The sequence below is a fragment of the Entelurus aequoreus genome, linkage group LG08 (genome assembly GCF_033978785.1).
Source record: "Entelurus aequoreus isolate RoL-2023_Sb linkage group LG08, RoL_Eaeq_v1.1, whole genome shotgun sequence".
Taxonomy (NCBI): Eukaryota; Metazoa; Chordata; class Actinopteri; order Syngnathiformes; family Syngnathidae; genus Entelurus; species Entelurus aequoreus.
Genome location: NC_084738.1, coordinates 8,960,157 through 8,982,362, shown reverse-complemented (window position 1 = coordinate 8,982,362; position 22,206 = coordinate 8,960,157). Strand labels below are relative to the sequence as shown.

Genomic DNA, 22,206 nt, shown 5'->3' with positions numbered 1-22,206 from the left:
TTTTGTGGATTCCTATATAGTGAACTAATAAATATATATAAATACAATAGACAGCTATAAATTAGTCATTTAAAGTTTCATAAAATTGAAAGAATAAAAAAATAAATGTATAAAATGATTAAATAAATCATAAATGTTAAGGGATAAAATAATTATTTAAAAACACACACACATACCTGTGCAGTGTATTTTGACAAATTATTTTCAATTTGAATGAAATAAATTGAATTTTAAATCAAAATACAATTCAATTGGTCTTGAATACTTTGGTAGAATCTAAAAATTAATTTTATTATATATATTTTATCATTTTTTTATTGAAAAATGTTGACTAAGTAAATCTAAAAAATAATTTTATTATATATATTTTATCATTTTTTTATTGAAAAATGTTGACTAAGTAAATAAATGACTGCATTAATATTTAAATTAATGCGGATGTGCAAAATTATCATGAATCATTGCAAGCCTTCAAAAATACAATAAATTCATGAACCCATAGAGAGATAATATATACATACATACGACTCATTTTAATTTCCATAAAATGTAACACACAAAACTGAAATAAAAAAGGATGAACTGAAGGATTAAAAGTAGAGATGTCCGATAATATCGGTCTGCCGATATTATCGGCCGATAAATGCGGTAAAATGTAATATCGGAAAATATCGGTATCGTTTTTTTTTATTATCAGTTTCGGGTTTTTTTTATTTTTATTTTTATTTTTTTTATTAAATCCACATAAAAAACACAAGATACACTTACAATTAGTGCACCAACCCAAAAAACCTCCCTCCCCCATTTACACTCATTCACACAAAAGGGTTGTTTCTTTCTGTTATTAATATTCTGGTTCCTACATTATATATCAATATATATCAATACAGTCTGCAAGGGATACAGTCCGTAAGCACACATGATTGTGCGTGCTGCTGCTCCACTAATAGTACTAACCTTTAACAGTTAATTTTACTAATTTTCATTCATTATTAGTTTCTATGTAACTGTTTTTATATTGTTTTACTTTCTTTTTTATTCAAGAAAATGTTTTTAATTTATTTATTTTATTTGATTCATTTTTTTAAAATTTACCTTATCTTCACCATACCTGGTTGTCCAAATTAGGCATAATAATGTGTTAATTCCACGACTGTATATATCGGTTGATATCGGTATCCGTAATTAAAGAGTTGGACAATATCGGCATATCGGCAAAAAGCCATTATCGGACATCCCTAATTAAAAGTAATGAATACAACACATCTTGAAATTAATTGAAAGAGTAAACCGTAAAAAATACTCAACACATTCAAAAAGTTTTAAAAATATATTTATTCAACAATTTGGTCCAATTTTTCAAAATAAAGTGCATTTACTAGCATCTTTAAATGTTAAAAAGGTTGTGTCATTGGTTTAAATGCATTCTGAATGCACAAACCAATAGATTTTTTGAATGGCTCTTGATGCGGGGGGTGCTGGAGCCTATTTCAGCTGCATTCGGTCGGAAGGCGGGGTACACCCTGGACATGTCACCACCTCATCACAGGGCCACCACAGACAGACAGACAACATTCACACTCACATTCACACACTAGGGCCAATTTTAGTGTTGCCAATCAGCCTATCCCCAGGTGCATGTCTTTGGAGGTGGGAGGGGCCTATCCCCAGGTGCATGTCTTTGGAGGTGGGAGGAAGCCGGAGTACCCGGAGGGAACCCACGCATACAATAATTAAATCCATGTTTTTGTGTGAAGAATGTTGCCAAACAGCAGGACTTGTAACAGAAACATGTCTTTGTGTCTCTCCTTCTCAGATGAAGTGTTGGGAAACTCCGGCGACTTTGGGAGCGGGGTGGGCTGGGAGGATGACGACGAGAAGGAGGCGGGGGACCATGGTGATGAGGCGGAAGAGGAGGAGGAAGAGGAGGAGGAGGCTGATGATGGAGGTTACATCTGGTAGAGCCGTGGGATCCTAACCTGAGATCCCAGTCGCAGCCTCTGACCTCATTCAGGGATTCAAAGATGGTGAAATCCAGCTCGTATGGCGGTGGTCCGACGACGAGGTGACAAGTAGTTTCTCTTCCTCTGCTTCATTCTTTCTTCTTCTTCTTTTCTTTTTCCGTCACAGCCACAGAACGCTACACCATCCCTTTTCCGGACAAACACTCGTAGCGGCTATTTGAACATCCTTATTCAGCTTAAGGCAGTTGAAAGGATGCGACCGATCTTATAAAGTAGAAGTGGCTCGTCGCTGCCCTCTAGTGTCGGCGGGGGAAGTTATCGTGTATTTGAGCAGCATTACTTGAAGTTGTGTGCGTCGTACTTGAAGTCAGCGTTTGTTGTTTTCCTTCTACAAGAACATGGCCGCCCATATCTCCATCTGTGCTACTTGTGATGTTGCATGTTCTAGTGAAGTTAAGAATGTACCTTCTCGGCTCGGCACTTTACTAATAAAAAAACATTTCAAAAAGGCAGCGAAGCTTCTCGTTATCCCCTTTAATTTAATTTTTAAACCCTCTCTACAATGTAGAAACACACAAAAAGTTGATGTAGAGCAGGGGTATCAAACTTGTTTTCATTGAGGGCCACATCAGTTATGGTTGCCATCAGAGGGCCGCTTGTAACAATGAGTAATATGTGAATATACACGTTGTGGAAGTCGCTTCCTAGCACAGGAGCCAAGCGTGCAGGTTTAACAAGGTTTTAATGATCAATTGTTTTACAAACGAGACTTTCCAGCCACGTCCGTATCCTCTCTCTCCTCCTGCTCCCGGCCGCTTACTGGCAGCTGTGTCTCGTCGTCAGCACTGCCACGCCCCCGTCTGATGGTGCTGTCCTCAGCACCATGGACAGAGGCGGTGACCTTTGCTCCTGCAGGCAGCGCTGACAACATCTCCCTCCACACATGTATATATATATATATATTATACATTAACAATATATTTTTTTACATAAGCTATAAATAAATATATTTAAAATGTTACTTTAAAAACTGGCAACTCAGTCACCAGAATTTTACAGTAAAAGCAGTGGATTTTTTTTACAGCATATAAAAAAATGGAATGGAATGGAGAAACAATACCATTGTTTTTAGCGGTAAAATTCAAACAACAGAGCTGCCAGTTTGTTTGTTTTTTACCGTAAAATCTTGTTTTAATGTTTTTTTTGTTTGTTTTTTTAATGTTTTAGTGTATGGGAAAAAAACAATATCCAAAGTTGATTTTACGGTAAAAAACTAAATCGGCAGAATTTAACCGCAAAATCTATTGTCAATTTGATTGATAAATTGTTTTGAAATCATAAGTCAAGCAGATATTTAAGTACAGTATTTATCTTTATTTTAACAAAAAAATGTTTTTAATATATGATAAAATAATATTTAGATGTTGATAATATTGAATTTTAAAAGATATGCAATTGCATGCAGTACATGATTTTTAATGTCAAAATGAAAAGAACAAATATATTTAGTAAGAAAAGATTAAGTATTTTATTAATGCATATTATTTCCAGGCTTTCGCGGGCCACATAAAACAATGTGGCGGGCCAGATTTGGCCCCCGGACCTTGAGTTTGACACCTGTGACTTTGATCAACTTTTTCTTTTTTCATAGTTCAATGTGCTTAAATGCTCGTCAAACTGTTGCTGAAGCCCTTCATCATGCTCATCCATAAAACAAAGAACAATGCTGATGCAAGATTTTGGGCATTATTTTAGAATTCACCAAACTAAAAAAAAAAAACTATTTTCATGAAAACATTTGAACACAGCATGCACCTCTGACCTGCTGTTTTGTTTAAGTGCAGCACATTTGCACAAACACAGTCAGCTGTGCATACATTTCCATTCATATTACATGCATTTATTAAGCATACATGCAAAATAACTCCCAACAAACCCTGTAAAGTTTTTCTTTGGCAAAATCCTTGCATATATTATTGGTCATATCGAGCAGATTCCACCCTGTAAACAAAGCATGCATGTGGATATTTCATTGTATCTTCTAAGATAATCACAAAGTACTTCATAAGACATTTCAATTCTTATTCCTAAATAATACTGCTACTTTATTTAAGACATAATGTAACCCATTTAGGTTTTTCATAAATATAAATGTTTACACTATTAACTAACATGGTCCCCATCCTGTGCAATTAGAGAAAAATAAAAAGTATTAAAAAAAATTATTTTACTGACGCTGTTCAACAAAAAACATGTATTTCCCCCAATTTTACACGTTTTATTTCAATCCAAAACACAAACACTTTTCAAATAATTATTTATTGTATATATATGGTTTACATGCACATGTATTTTTTTATTTTTAATTATAGCCACTCTCCAAAAAAAAGGGTGGGAACTTTAGAGTTGTTTGCAATACAAAACTAAAACAAATAGCATTTTTATATATATTTTTCAATATTTTTTTAAATGTATAAAAAATACATTTTATTTTTTCAATTGTTTTGGAATAAAAAAAAACTTTTTTTTTTAAAGTCCCAGCATGTGGAGATAAGTGGTTTTGTTGGAAAATTACTTTTTTTTCATTTTTATTTCTTTTGCTGTTCAACAAAATAATACATTTTATTTTTTAATCAGATTTTTACCCGGTATTTGTTTTGAAAAAAAAAAGCTTAATTTGGAGATACATAGTTTAGTGATGTGTTATTTTTTATTTCTATCGCTGATCAACGACATAATACAAAAGCACATTTTTATTTTTTATCTGAATTTCCCCCCATTTTTTGTGGAGCGATAAACTATAAAAAATATCGAATTTGGAGATACATGCTTTAGTGACAAGCGACATAATATGGTTTTATTTTAATGCTGACTAACAACAACAAAATATATATATTTTATATGTATATATATATTTATTTGAATAATTAAATTTTTTATCTGAATTTCCCATTTTTTCTGAAGCGATAAACTATAAAAAGTATCGAATTTGGAGATACATGCTTTAGTGACAAGCGACATACTATGGTTTTATTTTAATGCTGACTAACAACAACAAAATATATATATTTTATATGTATATATATATATTTATTTGAATAATTAAATTTTTTATCTGAATTTCCCCCCATTGTTTGTGGAAGCGATAAACTATAAAAAATATCGAATTTGGAGATACATGCTTTAGTGAGAAGCGACATACTATGGTTTTATTTTAACGCTGACCAACAACAACAAAATATATATATTTTCTATATATATATATATTTATTTGAATATTTTTTTGTTTTTGGAGAAAAAATTATGACAATTATTTTTAATTTTTCTGTTGTATCAGAACCTTTCCATTAGATTGTGTAACTAATGTTGTGTCAGGTGTTTTGCAGTAATAACTCACCTTTTTTTTTTTTTAATGTTTGAATCGTGATGAATATTGTTGCAAATAGTCCAAGAACTGCTGAGTCATCAGTCCATGTACTGCGACAACCACCTGAATCCATCGCCGTAGCCTTGTCTCTTCAACACGCTGCACATGAACACCTCTAATGGTCGCACGTTGCACTCCTTAATTTTCACATTCCCCTGTCGGGATGACATGCTCCGTTAACAACACGGTCCACGCTCAAAAGTCGTCCTCTCGAAAACGGCTCACCTTTCCGGTGACTTTTCCATCCAGTGTGAAAACCCTTCGCATGCAGGCTTCGCCGATGGCCTCCGGACGATCGATTTTGTTACCCAGCACCATCACGGGCAGGTTGGCGATAGTGTCGTCTGCCAGCAGGGCCTCGCCGACCAGCACGATACAGTGTTAGCGTCACTTTTGTGTTGTTAGCGCTATACTAGCGGCAAACTCACATCCAGCTCTGTCTTGGACTCATCTAGCCTGCTGTGGTCGGCGCAGTCCACTATGAAGACCACCGCGTTCACGGCGGGCAGGTAGTTCCTCCACAATCGCCGAGCTAATAACACAGACATTTTAGTTTTCTATCGATTACCCTCGGCCAGTGGTTCTCGAAAAAATTTTCACCAGGTACCACCTCAGAAAAAAACGTTGCTCTCCAAGTACCACCATACAGACCAACATTGAAATACAGTAACGTAGTAGGCCGAAGACTCAGTCATGTCCAAACTACAACCCGCGAGATGTCCCAAGTTGACAAGGAATCTGACCCCTCGGGTTCCTGCAACTTAATTTTATATAGATGACAGTATAATTGCTGCTAGCTTTCTGCCATCTTGTAGACCAGTGGTCCCCAACCTTTTTGTAGCTGAGGACCGGTCAACGCTTGAAAATTTGTCCCACAGACCGGTGGGGGGGGGGGGGGGGGGGTATTTTTTTTTTTTTTTTTTTTTTTTTTTTTTTTTTTTTTTTTTACATAAATAAATACAATCAAGTGTGCTTACGGACTGTATCCCTGCAGGCTGTATTGATCTATATTGATATAGAATGTATATATTGTGTTTTTTATGTTGATTTCATCAAAAAAAAAAAAAAAAAAAAATTTTTTTTTTTTTTTTTTTTTTTGGAATTCTTGTCCAATCGGTCCGCGGACCGGTACCGGTTGGAGACCACTGTTGTAGACAACATGAGTAACTGAGGTTAATAATATATATTTTATACATGACCTAATCGAAACAACCTTTCCCAGTAATGACGCAAATGAACTAACACAAAAGTCAACACACACGGTCACACATAACACACTTTGTGGATATTATATTAAAAAATAAGTCTAAACCTAACCCACAATTCAAAATGACACCGATTTAAACCCCCTGCAATGCATGATGGGGAAAATGCCAAACACTCTCCCCACTTATCCATGTTTGACGCATTTTAGCTGCTTGATATTTCTGATTGATTACCAAACTTTAGGGAGGTCCTCAATAAACAAGGTAAGAGTCTAACTTTCACATATTCTTAATATCCAATACTATTCAATTTAAATTATACGTACATGTATGTACATATATGTATATATACACACACACGTATATATACATTATATATATATATATATATATATATATATATATATATATATATATATATATATATATATATATATATATATATATATATATACACACACACACACACACTACCGTTCAGAAGTTTGGGGTCACCCAAACAATTTTGTGGAATAGCCTTCATTTCTAAGAACAAGAATAGACTGTCGAGTTTCAAATGAAAGTTTTTTTTTTTCTGGCCATTTTGAGCGTTTAATTGACCCCACAAATGTGATGCTCCAGAAACTCAATCTGCTCAAAGGAAGGTCAGTTGTGTAGCTTCTGTAACGAGCTAAACTGTTTTCAGATGTGTGACCGTGATTGCACAAGGGTTTTCTAATATATATACACTACCGTTCAAAAGTTTCGGGTCACATTGAAATGTCCTTATTTTTGAAGGAAAAGCACTGTACTTTTCAATTAAGATAACTTTAAACTAATCTTAACTTTAAAGAAATACACTCTATACATTGCTAATGTGGTAAATGACTATTCTAGCTGCAAATGTCTGGTTTTTGGTGCAATATCTACATAGGTGTATAGAGGCCCATTTCCAGCAACTATCACTCCAGTGTTCTAATGGTACAATGTGTTTGCTCATTGGCTCAGAAGGCTAATTGATGATTAGAAAACCCTTGTGCAATCATGTTCACACATCTGAAAACAGTTTAGCTCGTTACAGAAGCTACAAAACTGACCTTCCTTTGAGCAGATTGAGTTTCTGGAGCATCACATTTGTGGGGTCAATTAAACGCTCAAAATGGCCAGGAAAAGAGAACTTTCATCTGAAACTCGACAGTCTATTCTTGTTCTTAGAAATGAAGGCTATTCCACAAAATTGTTTGGGTCACCCCAAACAATTTTGAACGGTAAACACTACTGTTCAAAAGTTTGGGGTCACCCAAACAATTTTGAACGGTAAACACTACCGTTCAAAAGTTTCGGGTCGGGGGTGCGGGGGAGGGGGGTTTGGGGGCGGGGGGGCGTGGTTATTTACAGCTAGAATTCACCAACTCGAGTATTTCATATGTATTTCATATTATATATATATATATATATATATATATATATATATATATATATATATATATATATATATATATATATATATATATATATATATATATATATATATATGTATGAAATACTTGACTTTCAGTGAATTATAGCTATATATATATTTTTTTAAATTTATTTTATTTACATAGAAAAAAAAACCAAAAACTTGATTTTCAGTGTTCCAGTGGCTATCCATTAGATGGCAGTATTGTCCTGTTTAACTTCTCCGTTCATGATGAGTATATCATTTCGGCCGCCATGTCTGTAATTTCCTCGTTCTTCTGCTTCGTCTCCTTGTTGTGTGCGCAGTTGTGCACCCTATAAAAGCCCTAGATGTTATGACATCTTTGGGCAGGCAAGCTGTTTATTTTGTGGGAAAGCGGACGTGAGAACAGGCTGTCCCCACTCAGTCTCAGGTCCGCATTGTGCTGGAGGGGGCGTGGCCTCCAACTCCGGCTGAATACCGGGAGTTTGTCGGGAGAAAATCTCTGCCGGGAGGTTGTCGGGAGAGGCGCTGAATATCGGGATTCTCCCGCTAAAAACGGGAGGGTTGGTATGTCAATTAGCCTTCTGAGCCAATGAGCAAACACATTGTACCATTAGAACACTGGAGTGATAGTTGCTGGAAATGGGCCTCTATACACCTATGTAGATATTGCACCAAAAACAAGACATTTGCAGCTAGAATAGTCATTTACCACATTAGCAATGTATAGAGTGTATTTCTTTAAAGTTAAGACTAGTTTAAAGTTATCTTCATTGAAAAGTACAGTGCTTTTCCTTCAAAAATAAGGACATTTCAATGTGACCCCAAACTTTTGAACGGTAGTGTATATATATAGGATTCTTAATAGGACTAGTTGTTAAAGATCCCTAAATATTCAGCACAACAATTAAATGGGGTTGGAGATGTCCTCTTGGGTGGGGTGGAGTTTGGCAATAATCATGTGGTGCCACCAGTACAACACATCTTCAGTTGTGTTCCCCGACGTCATTGGGCGTTTCGGCCATTCATCACAAGACACCCTCTGCCGAGGTCGGCCCACCACAGGCTGATCAGACCTGGGTGTGTGGCACCACGTGGTTATTTGGCAGCCCATGCTGCATCCCTGCGCTTCAGCCACAGCCAGTGACTGCTCCGTTCTGCTGCGGTGGCAAAGTTCTTTAATAGCTCTGCGTTGGGCGTGTCCTCTGATTCCTACTTCTTTCAGGAGCCTTGTGGTGGAACTGGCTACAAAGCCTCTACAGCCCACCTCCACTGGCCACACCTTCACGTTCCAGCCTCGTGCCTCTGCTTCAGCTGCCAAGTTGGCATATCGCAGCCTCTTCCGTTCGAATGCTTCATCGATGGCGTCCTCCCATGGGACCGTTAGCTCAACGATGAAGACACGGCGGCAGGACACGGACCAGAGGACCAGGTCTGGGCGCAGGCTGGTTGCTGCAATTTCGGGTGGGAAGATAAGCCTCTGGCTGAGGTCTACCCGCATTTCCCAATCTCGGGCTGCATTCAGTGGGCCTAAGTCTGGAGGTGATGGCTACTGCCGTTTCTCTCCTTCCCGGATGAAAGTTGTTTTGCGTGGGAAGGTAACCTGAGCATTTAGAGGCATGGCATTGGTGACTACTCTCTTATTCTCAAGTTCGGTTGCAGTTGCCTTTTGCCACGTGGGTGTTGTTGCTTCCAAACCAAGGCCCCCTCTGCCATATTGGACATGACCCACTATATCCCGGTGTCTGAGGGCAGTCTTTGCCACTGCGACTGCTGCAGATGGATTCCATTTCCTCCCTGACCGCTAGGGATGGGGCAGCACCTCTTGACGAATGGGTCCAGGGATTCTGTGAGAGTCATTTCCAGCCTTGATTTGGCACATTTGTACTCCTCCACCACGCTTGAGATCGGTAGGGAGAGGGCTCTGTTGCCATACAGGCCTACGCTGCTAAGACATCTCGGCAGTCCAGGCCATTTCCTCATTTGTGCATTCACCAGCCTCTCCAGCCGATTGGCATGGGATAGAGCGACCTCATAGATGGAAATTGGCCACATGAGACCAAACTGAAAGCACCACAGCTTCAGCTTCCCAGGGAGAGCGGTGTTATTGACCTGATTGAGTCCACTGATTGTATCCTGCCTGAGTTGGTCCACCTGCTTCGAGTCTTTGAGTTCTGCGCTATACCAGCGGCCAAGGCTTTTCTAGAACAGTTGGTATTGGCTATATATATATATATATACACACACACACACACACACACAGTAAAGGCCAAATTATTTTCATGACTATTTACATTGTATTTGTCACTGAAGGCATCAAAACTATGAATGAACACATGTGGAGTTATGTACTTAACAAAAAAAAAGGTGAAATAACTGAAAACATGTTTTATATTCTAGTGTCTTCAAAATAGCCGCCCTTTGCTCTGATTACTGCTTTGCACACTCTGGGCATTCTCTTGATGAGCTTCAAGAGGTAGTCACCGGAAATGGTTTTCACTTCACAGGTGTGATAGTTTTGATGCATTCAGTGACAATCTACAATGTAAATAGTCATGAAAATAAAGAAAACGCATTGAAATGAGAAAGTGCGTCCAAACTTAGCCTGTACTGTGGGTATATATATATATATATATATATATATATATATATATATATATATATATATATATATATATATATATATATATATATACATATTCTGTCCTGTATATATATATATATATATATATATATATATATATATATATATATATATATATATATATACATATTCTGTCCTGTTTTTAATGAATACTTAGGCCAGGGATGTCAAAACTTTTTGACTTAGAGGCCGCATTGGTCTAAAAAAATGTGTCCGGGGGCCGAACAACGACATATATATATGTGTATATATACACATATACTGTATATATGTGTATATATACACATATATATATACACTACCGTTCAAAAGTTTGGGGTCACATTGAAATGTCCTTATTTTTGAAGGAAAAGCACTGTACTTCTCAATGAAGATAACTTTAAACTAGTCTTAACTTTAAAGAAATACACTCTATACATTGCTAATGTGGTAAATGACTATTCTAGCCGCAAATGTCTGGTTTTTGGTGCAATATCTACATAGGTGTATAGAGGCCCATTTCCAGCAACTATCACTCCAGTGTTCTAATGGTACAATGTGTTTGCTCATTGGCTCAGAAGGCTAATTGATGATTAGAAAAGCCTTGTGCAATCATGTTCACACATCTGAAAACAGTTTAGCTCGTTACAGAAGCTACAAAACTGACCTTCCTTTGAGCACATTGAGTTTCTGGAGCATCACATTTGTGGGGTCAATTAAACGCTCAAAATGGCCAGAAAAAGAGAACTTTCATCTGAAACTCGACAGTCTATTATTGTTCTTAGAAATGAAGGCTATTCCACAAAATTGTTTGGGTGACCCCAAACTTTTGAACGGTAGTGTATATATGTGTATATATACGACATATATATATGTGTGTATGTATACACATATATACAGTTTATGTGTATATATATAAATATATATATGGTACTTGGTGACATATATATGTGTGTATACATACATATATATATGTCGTTGTTCGGCCCCCGGACACATTTTTTTAGCCCAATGCGGCCTCTAAGTCAAAAAGGTTGGACATCCCTGGCCTAAGTATTCATTAAAAATAGGGCAGAAGTTTTATTTAACAAGTATATTGAATATTTTTGGCCATTGTAACATTACACAGTTTGAACAGTAACACTGTGATTGAATATAAGAAAAGCCAACAATGTACTTAAATAATGAACCAAATGAAATGAATTGCACATACTAAAGTACCATTCGATAGAGCCCACGTACCACGGTTTGACAATCACTGCCCGAGGCGTTACCGTAATGTCTCTAACATTGCTCACCCCGATTTACAAAAAAAAAACTCGAAGTTTTTAGGTAGGGTACTACTATCTGCTGCCATCTTCTGATTGGCTGACAGAAAACAGTCAGTTATTTAATAACAAATGTAAAAAACGAATGTTTTCTTGGTTTTCATGGTTGTAGACAGCCACCATATATCCCAACCGGCATACCCTTTTTACTATTGTTCTGTAAACTTGTATTATTACTTGTTTTTACAACTTTCTATACCTTCTTCACATCCTTCCTAACCCAAAGTATTTGTTAGAATTGATGGTTCACACCTAAAAAAGCTAGTTATTCAAATGCGATGGCAACATCTCTCACCTTGCACGTGTCCTCCCAGATCGAAGGTGGTAAACTTCATGCCGCCAATCGTCAGCTCTTCAGACGCTTCGGGAAGTAAAGACATGGACTCTCCATTAGGTACACCTGCATACACTCTCATCCAAGCTAGCAATGCACACTTTTGATCAATTTCAATTGTTGGTGTGAGAAGTGTGCTACATCCAATTCATTCTAATAATGCACAATATTAAGCTGCAATTTGGCAACAAAAAAAAAAGAGTAATGTTACTTGGATGCTGCGTGGGAACGTGCTGGCAAAGATGGTTGTCCTTCAACATGTGCAGTAAAGTAGTTTTGCCAGCATTGTCCAGGCCCAGGAAGACCAACTTGCCCCTCTTTTTGTACAGACCTGCAGGGCAGTTCAAACAAAGCCTCTCAACGACTTGACAAGTTTGGGAATAAACCAGTCCCTGTTGGTCAAAGACCTCCAAACAACACTTACCTAAGTACTGCAAAACATTACTAAATCTCCTGTAGACCCAATAAACTAAAACCGACATCTCAGGCGTCTTTTCCTGTAACAGAAAGTAAAGTATACTGCTGATGTATAGAAACGCTGAAATTAACCATATACTGATTCCTGGCGTTCTAGAAGATATTTAAACGGGTGCTGTCAAATTGGTCATTTTTTTAAATCACACTTTTGAATTTGGATTAATGGTGATTAATAACTGTAGATGTATTGCTTAGATCATTTAAATAAACCTTAAAGACCCCAATATTTTGACACAAATGCAATTTCATGGTCAGAATGTCATACTCGACCATTTCTCAACTTGAATGTAATTTATTTGGCTAAAACTCTGTTAAAGTATAAGATGATGGGTTTTTTTAAGCAAATATTTGTAGGCATATGCATTGACCTGCTCACTGACAACCCACATCACCTATCAGGTAGCCATAATGTAAAAATATATATTTTTTTTAAAGTAAATAAAATGCGTGATTAATCTGCAACTACTGTTTACATGATTAATGCGATATTTTTGGTGATTAATCACACAAGTTAACTTGTTTTTTAAACAGTTCTAGTAAATCATGATTTTCAAAAAAATCTAAATAAAACGCGTGATTAATCTACAGCTATACCTGATTGATATGATAATTTTCTGTGATTAATCACATGAGTTCACTTATTTTGACAGCCCTCGTAAATAATCATTCTTAAAAAAATCTAAATAAAACCCATGATTAATCTGCAACTGTACCAGATTAATGCAATAACTTTTGTGATTATTTACATTAGTTAACTTGTTACTTTTGACAGCCCTCGTAAATAATAATAAAAAATCTAAATAAAATGTGTGATTAATCTTCAATTATACCTGATTAATGCGATATTTTTGGTGATTAATCAACACGAGTTAACTTTTTATTTTTTTAAACAGCCCTAGAAAATAATGATTTTCCAAAAAAATCAAGATAAAACATCTGATTAATCTGCAACTATACCTGATTAGTATGAACATTTTCTGTGATTAGTCACATGAGTTCACTTATTTTGACAGTCCTCGTAAATAATAATTTTTTAAAAGTCTAAATAAAACCCATGATTAATCTGCAACTATACCAGATTAATGCAATAACTTTTGTGATTATTTACATTAGTTAACTTGTTACTTTTGACAGCCCTCGTAAATAATAAATAAAAAAAATCTAAGTAAAATGCGTGATTAATCTTCAATTATACCTGATTAATGCGGTATTTTTGGTGATTAATCACACGAGTTAATTTATTATTTTTTAAACAGTTCTAGAAAATAAGGATTTTCGAAAAAATCTAAATAAAACTCATGATTAATTTGCAACTATACCTGCTTGATATGATAATTTTCTGTGATTAATCACATGAGTTCACTTATTTTGACAGCCCTCGTAAATAATCATTCTTAAAAAATCTAAATAAAACCCATGATTAATCTGCAACTATACCAGATTAATGCAATAACTTTTGTGATTATTTACATTAGTTAACTTGTTACTTTTGACAGCCCTCGTAAATAATAATAATAAAAAATCTAAATAAAATGCGTGATTAATCTTCAATTATACCTGATTAATGCGATATTTTTGGTGATTAATCAACACGAGTTAACTTTTTATTTTTTAAACAGCCCTAGAAAATAATGATTTTCCAAAAAAATCAAGATAAAACATATGATTAATCTGCAACTATACCTGATTAGTATGAACATTTTCTGTGATTAGTCACATGAGTTCACTTATTTTGACAGTCCTCGTAAATAATAATTTTTAAAAAGTCTAAATAAAACCCATGATTAATCTCCAACTATACCTGATTAATGCAATAACTTTTGGGATTATGTACATTAGTTAACTTGTTACTTTTGACAGCCCTCGTAAATAATAAATAAAACAAATCTAAGTAAAATGCGTGATTAATCTTCAATTATACCTGATTAATGCGATATTTTTGGTGATTAATCACACAAGTTAACTTATTTTTTAAACAGCTCGAGAAAATAAGGATTTTCAAAATAATTTAAATAAAACTCATGATTAATTTGCAACTATACCTGATTGATATGATAATTTTCTGTGATTAATCACATGAGTTCACTTATTTTGACAGCCCTCGTAAATAATCATTCTTAAAAAATCTAAATAAAACCCATGATTAATCTGCAACTATACCAGATTAATGCAATAACTTTTGTGATTATTTACATTAGTTAACTTGTTACCATGGACTGGACTTTCGCTGATGTGTTGGACTTTCACAATATTATGTCAGACCCACTCGACACCGAGGATGTCGTTGTGGCTTGTACAGCCCTTTGAGACACTAGTGATTTAGGGCTATATAAATAAACATTGATTGATTGATTGATTGACTTTTGACAGCCCTCGTAAATAATAATAATAAAAAATCTAAATAAAATGCGTGATTAATCTTCAATTATACCTGATTAATGCGATATTTTTGGTGATTAATCAACACGAGTTAACTTTTTATTTTTTAAACAGCCCTAGAAAATAATGATTTTCCAAAAAAATCAAGATAAAACATATGATTAATCTGCAACTATACCTGATTAGTATGAACATTTTCTGTGATTAGTCACATGAGTTCACTTATTTTGACAGTCCTCGTAAATAATATTTTTTTAAAAGTCTAAATAAAACCCATGATTAATCTGCAACTATACCTGATTAATGCAATAACTTTTGGGATTATTTACATTAGTTAACTTGTTACTTTTGACAGCCCTAGTAAATAATAAATAAAAAAAATCTAAGTAAAATGCGTGATTAGTCTTCAATTATACCTGATTAATGCTGTATTTTTGGTGATTAATCACACGAGTTAATTTATTATTTTTTAAACAGTTCTAGAAAATAAGGATTTTCAAAAAAATCTAAATAAAACTCATGATTAATTTGCAACTATACCTGATTGATATAATTTTCTGTGATTAATTAAATGAGTTCACTTATTTTGACAGCCCTCGTATATTTTTTTAAAAATCTAAATAAAACCCTTGATTAATCTGCAACTATACCAGATTAATGCATTAACTTTTGTGATTATTTACATTAGTTAACTTGTTACTTTTGACATCCCTCGTAAATAATAAAAATTAAAAAAATCTAAATAAAATATATGATTAATATTCAATTATACTTGATTAATGCGTTATTTTTTGTGATTAATCACACGCTCATTATCTTTGACAGCCCAAATTAAAACGTACTTTTAAATCAAATCAACAGAAAAATAGTTATATTATAACAAACACAATAAATTATTAGCATCATTTATGTAGTATTTGTAGTTCTGGTGTTGTTGGAGTCTGCTGCATTCTATGTTCACCCAGAAGTGGGATTTTCCATAAGCGTTTTTTTACACATAAACAATAAATGAAAAATGTAGCAATGTATTCAATTACCTTTGTTGACTTTTTGGTGTTTCGTGGGGTCAGAACTACTAAAAGTACAAGCAAACGTTGCCGTGCGGTTTTTGCACTGGTCCATAACAATGGGCAAATGTGCTTGTCTTTCATGTATGTGACGTCACCGATCATTCCTTTATCTTTGAAGAGCCACTTGCTCGATAACCATTATCACCAATCATTCATTCGTCTATAATCTATAACCAATCACTTTGATTACAATAATCGTTTTCGGGGTGAGTCCGTTTAATTTTGTACGTTAAAAAATGCCTTATAGTTTTCTGTGACGTCATTCGAAACCGGAATTTCCGATGATACGCGAACGTCGCACAACTTGCACTCTATAGTTTTAACACTTTCGCCACTTAGCTTTTGTTTAGGTCCTATTGCACCGTTAATATGTGAATAAAAATATAATCTTTTAAACGCAATGTTTAATGCTGTGAATCGAATCTTTGTGTGTGCTTAGTTTAGTGTAGCTCTTACAAGTGTAAGTGGACGTGACAAACGGTTAGCTTTGATGCTAACGACAAGCAAGTGTGGTCATTTTGACAGCCAATAACAAGCTGTCTATTAATCATTCATTTGGAGATTGAGTACGTAAAATATAATACTCGTCAAATGTTTGTTTAGGTTTATTTACCCAGTTAATTACCAGCAATGGTTTTCAATGGTCTCCCTGGAAACAGTCGGGACGATCTCTCTTCTTCGTTTGCTAAAATGACTCACGTTGATTTCACAGCGCCCCTGCGTGTCGTGTTGGTGTAATGAAATAATAGCAACGTCATAAAGTATGATGACATATTTATTTTTTTAAACTGTAATGACAAACAAGAGTTGTTACTTCATTTCATGATGTATTTAACTTAAGAGTGCACAATTTAATACACATAATGTCATTTTAAAGTCACACTTAATTACAAACAATGCAGGACAAATTGGATGTTGTTTGTGTTTGTGACTAGCATTAAAATAGATGCAAAAAATGTATTGAAAAAAAAAAAATAATAATAATAATGCATTGTTTTTCATCCAAGATTTCCTCACTTCTCATAGTAGAACCATTGGTCAACTGAAAAAAAATGAAGCAAAATTTAGTTAAAAAAAGGCACCAAAAAAAAAAAAAGTTTTAATTTTTGGGTGCTTTTTACTAACCTGAACTCGGAATGGAATCTTCACCTCCATAAGCGCACGTCTGCAAAAAAAAAAGAGGAAAGTATCGTACAGGATCTCATTAGATCGTGCAGGTGTTACCTCATTTTTGTTTGTCTTACCGACTCGACAACAGCGGCGGCGTCTTCGGCGGAGCAACAAAACGGACTATCTGACACGCTTGTGTTCATGCTGTGCAACAAACAATAAAAGGTAGCTGTTAAATATTCAACGCGCCATGTGAGAAAACTGGCTACAACTGAATGTTTATGTCGTGCACACTTCAGACACTTTAGACACTTCCCGCTAACTAAATAATGTAAAATAATCACTAAATAATACGGTAGTGAAAATACTGGTAAATGTGAGCAGATTTTTAAGACTGTTTATTCAATCAATCAATCAATCAATCAAAGTTTATTTATATAGCCCTTAATCACAAGTGTCTCAAAGGGCTGTACAAGCCTATTCAATCAAAATCATGGAATATTTTACTACAGTTTAATTGCCTCTTGAGGACAAATGCAGTACTGCAATGTGGGAAAGATGAACGTGTTTCTCTGTTCTTTTAATATCAAAAATAAATTTTAAAAAATGTTATAATTTTTTATTTTCATAAATTTTTAAAATACATTTCACATTGTTTTTCGATCCAAAAATATGTAATAAAATAAATGATATATTATTGTTGACAAATTATTACTTCAAATATTGCGGTCAAAAAATATTTGTAGTCATTTCACTCAAATAAATTGTTGAATTATTTTCAATAAAAAAGTAAAATTAATATTTTTGTAAAAATTTTTTAAATACATTGTTTGATTACTAATAATCATTTATTATTCGATAAATAAATATTATTTGTAATTTATTTAAAACAAATTGTTAAATGTATCTCCATTATACATTATACAGGCTAATTGCCTCTTGAGGACAAATGCAGTACTGCAATGTGGGAAAGATGAACGTGTTTCTCTGTTCTTTTAATATCAAAAATAAATTTAGAAAAATGTTATAGTTTTTTATTTTCCTCATTTTTCAAAATACATTTTACATTGTTTTTCGATTCAAAAATATGTAATAAAATAAATGATATATTATTGTTGTTAAATTATTGAAATATTGCGGTCAAAAAAATATTTTTAGTCATTTCACTCAAATAAATTGTTTAATTATTTTCAATAAAATAGTAAAATGAATAATATTTTTTGAATTTTTTTAATATACATTGTTTAATTACTAATTAATCATTTATTATTCGATGAATAAACATTTTTTGTAATTTATTTAAAACAAAGTTAAATGTCTCTCCATTGTAAACATGTAATAAAATACAATAATAGGAATAATTGTTGGTTAATTTGTTTTAAGTACAATGGTAAATAATTAAAAAAAAAATGCTTAAACAAAATATTTTTTTCGTAATTTCTTTTAAACTAATTGTTAAATGTCTTTCCATTATAAATATGGAATGAAATACAATTATATATGTTGGGTAATCATTCATACATACATTGATAAATAATAGATTTTAAAAAATTGATTAAACAAAATATGTTTTTAGTTATTTCTTTCTAACCAATTTATAAAATGTATTTTCATTATAAATATGTACTCCAATCAAGTAATTTCTGTTGGTTAATTTATTTTAAAGACATTGGTAAATAATTCATATTAAAAATTGCTTAAAATATGTTTTGGGAATTTCGTTCAAATACATTGTTAAATGTATTTTGATTAAAATATGTAATGAAATACAATATATATTGATCTTTTTTTTAAACACATTGTTAAACTAATCATAAAAAATATAAAACATTTAAATATTTATTAAATATGTATTGTATTTTAGTCTTTTCTTTCAAATCAATTTTTACATTTCTGTAAATTAAAACAATATATTTTCATGAATTTATTTTAAATAAATTGTCAACTTATTAATTAAAAATGAAATATTTTTAACGAACAAATTAGATTAGAAAATGTTATGAAATAAGATGATATATTTTGATGGATCTATTTTAAACACACAGTTTAAAATTATTAATGAAAATATGATTAAATAAAATATATTTTAGTCATTTCTATCAAACAAATTGTTAAATTTCTTTCAATGAACAAATATGTCATGAAATAAAATAATATTATTTTGATGAATTTATTTTAGACACCTAGTTAAATTATTACTTAAAATGGGGTTAAATAAAATATATTTTTAGTAATTCCTTTCAAAAAAATTGTTACATTTCTTTCTGTTAAAAAATATTTAATAAAAAAAACAATATTTTTATTAAAGTACATAGAATATTAATTTAAAAAGCTGATTAAATAAAACATAGTCTTTCATAAATGTATTGAACTGATAATTAAATGAGTTTCATTATGTTAAGCAGTGTTTTAAAAAAAAAAAAAGTATTTTCTCACCAGTTTAAGTCGCCAGCGTCTGTCGTTTGGGACACGAGAGCTTTCCAGAAGTCGTGGGTACTCTTAACCGTTTCTATGGCAAAGTCCTGAGGGGGAGGCAGGATAAGAAACTCGGGGGACAAAACACTGCAATGTACATTTATTTACCCTGTCCTTGAACTCTCCGTTAAACGCAAACTGGTTTTCAGGTTTGCCGTCGGGGACTTTGTAGCGTTTGAACCAATCCAGCGTCGCCTCCAAGTAGCCGGGCTTCAGTCGCCTGACGTCCTCCATATCTGCGGGGACCGACAAGGTCAAAGCAGCCGTAAAGCAACTGGCCATCGTGACGTCGCCGCCGCTCTGACCGTTAAAGTCGTCCGCTTCGGGGTCGTCTGTATTGATCACGATGACCTTCCAGTCGGTTTCGCCCTCATCGATCAGCGCCAGCGTCCCCAGCACCTTGACTTTGATCACGTCCCCTCGGGAGCACACCTGAGAGAGGACACAAAGTAGTCTTTTCCGCCATTGAATTCATGTCTCTCTCTGTACCTTGTTTCCGATGTCGCAAATATCGATGGGGTCGTTGTCGCCGCAGCAACCTGTGTCGCCATCCTGGTGGTGGGGGTCCTCCCATGTCTGCCAGGAGCAGTATTTGACACATGAGGACATTTTTATTACAAAACCCAAAACCAGTGAAGTTGGCACGTTGTGTAAATGGTAAATAAAAACAGAATACAATGATTTGCAAATCATTTTCAACGTATATTCAATTGAATAGACTGCAAAGACAAGATATTTAATATTCGAACTGAGAAACATACATTTTTTTTTGCAAATAATCATTAACTTAGAATTTAATGGCAGCAACACATTGCAAAAAAGTTGTCACAGGGGCATTTTTACCACTGTGTTACATGGCCTTTCCTTTTAACAACACTCAGTAAACGTTTGGGAACTGAGGAGACCAATTTTTAAGCTTTTCAGGTGGAATTCTTTCCCATTCTTGCTTGATGTACAGCTTAAGTTGTTCAACAGTCCGTTGTGGTATTTTAGGCTTCATAATGCGCCACACATTTTCAATGGGAGACAGGTCTGGACTACAGGCAGGCCAGTCTAGTACCCGCACTCTTTTACTATGAAGCCACGTTGATGTAACACGTGGCTTGTCGTTGTCTTGCTGAAATAAGCAGGGGCGTCCATGGTAACGTTGCTTGGATGGCAACATATGTTGCTCCAAAAGCTGTATGTACCTTTCCGCATTAATGGTGCCTTCAAAGATGTGTAAGTTACCCATGTCTTGGGCACTAATACACCCCCATACCATCACACATGCTGGCTTTTCAACTTAGAACCTATAACAATCCGGGGGGTTATTTTCCTCTTTGGTCCGAAGGACACGACGTCCACAGTTTCCAAAAACAATTTGAAATGTGGACTCGTCAGACCACAGAACACTTTTCCACTTTGCATCAGTCCATCTTAGATTAACTCAGGCCCAGCGGAGCCGGTGGCATTTCTGGGTGTTGTTGATAAATGGCTTTCGCTTTGCATAGCAGAGTTTTAACTTGCATTTACATATGTAGTGACGAACTGTAGTTACTGACAGTGGTTTTCTGAAGTGTTCCTGAGCCCATGTGGTGATATCCTTTACACACTGATGTCGCTTTTTGATACAGTACCGCCTGAGGGCTCGAAGGTCCGTAATATCATCGCTTACGTGCAGTGATTTCTCCAGATTCTCTGAACCTTTTGATGATATTACGGAGCGTAGATGGTGAAATCCCTAAATTCCTTGCAATAGCTGGTTGAGAAATGTTGTTCTTTAAACTGTTGGACAATTTGCTCACGCATTTATTCACAAAGTGGTGACCCTCGCCCCATCCTTGTTTGTGAATGACTGAGCAACTGCTTTTATACCCAGTCATGGCACCCACCTGTTCCCAATTCGCCTGTTCACTTATGGGATGTTCCAAATAAGTGTTTGATGAGCATTTCTCAACTTTCTCAGTCTTTTTTTGCCACTTGTGCCAGCTTTTTTGAAACATGCTGCAGGCATCAAATTCCAAATGAGCTAATATTTGCAAAAAATAACAACGTTTTCAAGTTTGAACGTTAAGTATCTTGTCTTTGAAGTCTATTCAATTGAATAGAAGTTGAAAATGATTTGCAAATCATCGTATTCTGTTTTTATTCACCATTTACACAACGTGCCAACTTCACTGGTTTTGGGGTTTGTAGTACAGTGGCACAAACTGCCTCAAAAGGTGTGATGATTAGGGATGTCCGATAATGGCTTTTTGCCGATATCCGATATGCCGATATTGTCCAACTCTTTAATTACCGATACCGATATCAACCGATACCGATATCAACCGATATATACAGTCGTGGAATTAACACATTATTATGCCTAATTTGGACAACCAGGTATGGTGAAGATAAGGTACTTTT

At 34.4% G+C, this 22,206-nt stretch overlaps 3 protein-coding genes across 8 annotated transcripts in view; 1 reads left to right on the top strand and 2 right to left on the bottom strand.

Moving 5' to 3' along the window:
• LOC133655366 (testican-2-like) overlaps nucleotides 1-2,470 on the top strand; it is a 79,788-nt gene extending 77,318 nt beyond the window's left edge. The window contains exon 10 of the mRNA XM_062055455.1: nucleotides 1,817-2,470. Within this exon, the coding sequence (XP_061911439.1) occupies nucleotides 1,817-1,962 (146 nt within the window). The 3' untranslated portion in view covers nucleotides 1,963-2,470. The remainder of the gene's footprint in view (nucleotides 1-1,816) is intronic.
• On the bottom strand, nucleotides 1,269-16,937 carry sar1aa (secretion associated, Ras related GTPase 1Aa). 6 transcript variants are annotated; one of them, XR_009826988.1, is made up of 8 exons: nucleotides 16,198-16,347; nucleotides 12,729-12,801; nucleotides 12,516-12,635; nucleotides 12,266-12,331; nucleotides 5,820-5,923; nucleotides 5,617-5,748; nucleotides 5,365-5,546; nucleotides 1,273-3,967 (listed from the first exon to the last, which is right to left on the bottom strand). XR_009826988.1 is itself a non-coding variant. In XM_062055463.1 (7 exons), the coding sequence occupies exons 1-7, from the start codon at nucleotides 16,330-16,332 to the stop codon at nucleotides 5,430-5,432; spliced, it is 747 nt and encodes a 248-aa protein (XP_061911447.1). In that variant the 5' UTR covers nucleotides 16,333-16,347; the 3' UTR covers nucleotides 3,976-5,429. The 6 variants fall into 6 exon arrangements, 1 of the variants encoding a protein (XP_061911447.1); XR_009826987.1 differs by having other exon boundaries at nucleotides 1,274-3,965; nucleotides 5,362-5,546; XR_009826990.1 differs by lacking the exon at nucleotides 16,198-16,347 and adding an exon at nucleotides 16,844-16,937 and having other exon boundaries at nucleotides 1,275-3,965; nucleotides 5,362-5,546.
• Nucleotides 16,938-16,987: 50 nt separating this feature from the next.
• Nucleotides 16,988-22,206, bottom strand: part of ppa1a (inorganic pyrophosphatase 1a) — a 16,094-nt gene continuing 10,875 nt past the window's right edge. Inside the window, exons 6-12 of the mRNA XM_062055459.1 lie at nucleotides 20,305-20,391; nucleotides 20,121-20,247; nucleotides 19,924-20,051; nucleotides 19,777-19,862; nucleotides 17,475-17,544; nucleotides 17,356-17,395; nucleotides 16,988-17,272 (exon numbers count right to left, since the gene is read on the bottom strand). Coding sequence (XP_061911443.1) covers nucleotides 17,244-17,272; nucleotides 17,356-17,395; nucleotides 17,475-17,544; nucleotides 19,777-19,862; nucleotides 19,924-20,051; nucleotides 20,121-20,247; nucleotides 20,305-20,391 — 567 coding nt within the window. The 3' untranslated portion in view covers nucleotides 16,988-17,243. The remainder of the gene's footprint in view (nucleotides 17,273-17,355; nucleotides 17,396-17,474; nucleotides 17,545-19,776; nucleotides 19,863-19,923; nucleotides 20,052-20,120; nucleotides 20,248-20,304; nucleotides 20,392-22,206) is intronic.